General features: G+C 41.8%; 1 protein-coding gene and 1 long non-coding RNA gene across 6 annotated transcripts in view; one reads left to right on the forward strand and one right to left on the reverse strand.

Moving 5' to 3' along the window:
- LOC116090351 overlaps positions 1–2,340 on the forward strand; it is a 12,459-nt gene that overhangs the window by 6,859 nt on the left and 3,260 nt on the right. The gene's annotated exons all lie outside the window — the stretch shown is intronic.
- Fkbp7 (FKBP prolyl isomerase 7) overlaps positions 1–2,340 on the reverse strand; it is an 11,718-nt gene that overhangs the window by 4,892 nt on the left and 4,486 nt on the right. For 3 of the 5 annotated variants that reach the window (XM_031370715.1, XM_031370716.1, XM_031370717.1), the window contains exon 3: positions 1,939–2,054. The exons of the other annotated variants lie outside the window; for them this stretch is intronic. In XM_031370715.1, the coding sequence (XP_031226575.1) occupies positions 1,939–1,975 (37 nt within the window). In that variant the 5' untranslated portion in view covers positions 1,976–2,054. The remainder of the gene's footprint in view (positions 1–1,938; positions 2,055–2,340) is intronic. 5 annotated transcript variants of the gene reach the window in all.

The following is a 2,340-nucleotide window of genomic DNA, read 5'->3' on the forward strand; positions in this document are numbered from 1 at the left end:
TCAGAAATCCGCCTGCCTCTGCCTCCCAAGTGCTGGGATTAAAGACATGTGCCACCACTGCCTGGCTTAGAAGAACTTCTTTCAAAACTAAAACTTTTTAACATCAAAGAAAACTAGGGCAGGTCAATTTATTCCCTTTCCTCCCATATTGTATAAAAACATTTTGGAACTTTTTTCCCCAGTGTATTTTAAACCAAGTCAGTTCAAAGACTCTTCTGGACCAGAGTAAGTTTCCTGATTAAGTTAAAATCAACCAAAATTTTATAAGTATAAATTGATCATCATGTAGCAGAGATATGGTATAGAGAAGAAGTGTATGAGCAGAAAAATTCCAAAGGTGGGCTGTTAAGAACTCAGTGGCACTTGCTGCCAAGCCTGATGACCTGAGTTCACTACCTGGGACCCACATGATGGGAGATGAGAACTGACTCCCACAAATTGTCCCTTGACTTTCACATACCTGCTAAGGCACATGCTTCACCCACATAAATAAATAACTGTAAGTAAGAAGAAAAAGAGCCAGGTGGTGGTGGTGCACGCCTTTAATTCCAGCACTTGAGAGGCAGAGGCAGGTGGATTTCTGAGTTCGAGGCCAGCCTGGTCTACGGAGTGAGTTCCAGGACAGCCAGGGCTATATAGAGAAACCCTGCCTCGAAGGAAAAAAAAAAAAAAGAAGAAGAAGAAGAAAGAAGAAGAAGAAGAAGAAGAAAAAGAGGGCTAGAGAGATGGCTTAGTGGTTAGGAGCACTGACTGTTCTTCCAGAGATCCTGAGTTCAATTCCCAGCAACCACATGGTAGCTCATAACCATCTGTAATGGAATCCGATGTCCTCTTCTGGTGTGTCCGAAGATGGCTATAATATACTCATATAAATAAAATAAATAAATAAATCTAAAAAGAAGAAAATAAGGAGGAGGAAGAAGAGGAGGAGATTTTAATTAGGTCCATCTGTTAGCTGATGATGCTGGTGGATTTAGTAAGACTTAAGACAGGGGCTTTCTGTGAAGGTTTTATGACCTAGTGTAGGGGAATGCCAGGACCAATAAGTGGGAGAGTGTGGGGTGGCAAGCAGGTGGAGGGGGGAGGAAACAGGGGTTTGTTTTTGTTGTTTTTTGTTTTGTTTTGTTTTGTTTTTTTTTTGAGGGGAAACTGGGAAAGGAAAAACCATATGGCAAGTAAATAAAGAAAATATCTAATAAAAAAAAGAATTAAGAAAAAAAAGATGGGGCCTTTTTCAGATGAGTATTCCATTGGATTTCCAAGAGGTAGCGATCAGCTAAGTATGTTTCCAGGGCCTCAAGGCCATGTGATCTAGGACATGCACTCTGGTATCTGCCAAATGACTGACACTCTTTGAAAGTAGCAATGTTTGTCCATCAAAAGAAACAGCAATTTCTTTAATAGTCAAGTAGACAATTCTTGCTAAAATACTTACATAGCCCATAAAGGGAAGGGTAGAAGTTACAGCCCAAAGCAGTGCATTAAAATCAGAACAACAAAAAAGTCTACCCACCATCATGTGCCTGCTGTCAAAGTCCTGATTTAATGTCCTAAAAATTACCCGGCTTTGAAGGACAGGAAAATAACTTTGACCATAATCAAGACAGACTTAAAACCCAAATTCCTTTTGTTATTTTGGCACGGGTGATGAAAACAGGGACTGGCAGGTAAGTGAGCTTCTACACCACTGAGCTATACCCTGAAGCCCAAACTCAAACTTCCCAAGAAGAAAGACCACAGATGCACAGGAACTTCTGAACAATTCTATTACAAGTATAGAAAATGTTGCCAATTAGTTTTTTCCTACAAAAAAAAAAAAAAAAAGATTGAAGCATAACAAGGAGATAGATGCGCACTGGAGTAGAATTATCTCCATTTATAGAGGCAGACTGGAGAGGTGGGGTTAATATAAAGAGTACATAAAGAGTATATACATACCACAGAGACGGTTAATCAAAGCACTAGAAAGCCACATGCACTTTAAGACATGCAGGGGTGTTCTGGGACATGAGCCAAGGACATTTCGCCAGAGGAAAAGCTTCTTCAAGTATCACCTAAAATGAAGTTATTACTAATGTTAGGTTTTAATAACAACTTAGATTAAGCTCATTGAGATCTTGTAAAGAACAAGCCAGTCGACATGCCGGCACCCCTGCCCTCCCCAGTCGACATGTTAGCACCCCTGCCCTCTCTAGTCATGTTAGCACCCCTGCCCTCCCTAGTCGACATGCTAGCACCCCTGCCCTCCCTAGTCGACATGCTAGCACCCCTGCCCTCTCTAGTCGTCATGTTAGCACCCCTGCCCTCCCCAGTCGACATGCTAGCACCCCTGCCCTCCCC

This window comes from Mastomys coucha, unplaced genomic scaffold (assembly GCF_008632895.1).
Source record: "Mastomys coucha isolate ucsf_1 unplaced genomic scaffold, UCSF_Mcou_1 pScaffold15, whole genome shotgun sequence".
Classification (NCBI taxonomy): domain Eukaryota; kingdom Metazoa; phylum Chordata; class Mammalia; order Rodentia; family Muridae; genus Mastomys; species Mastomys coucha.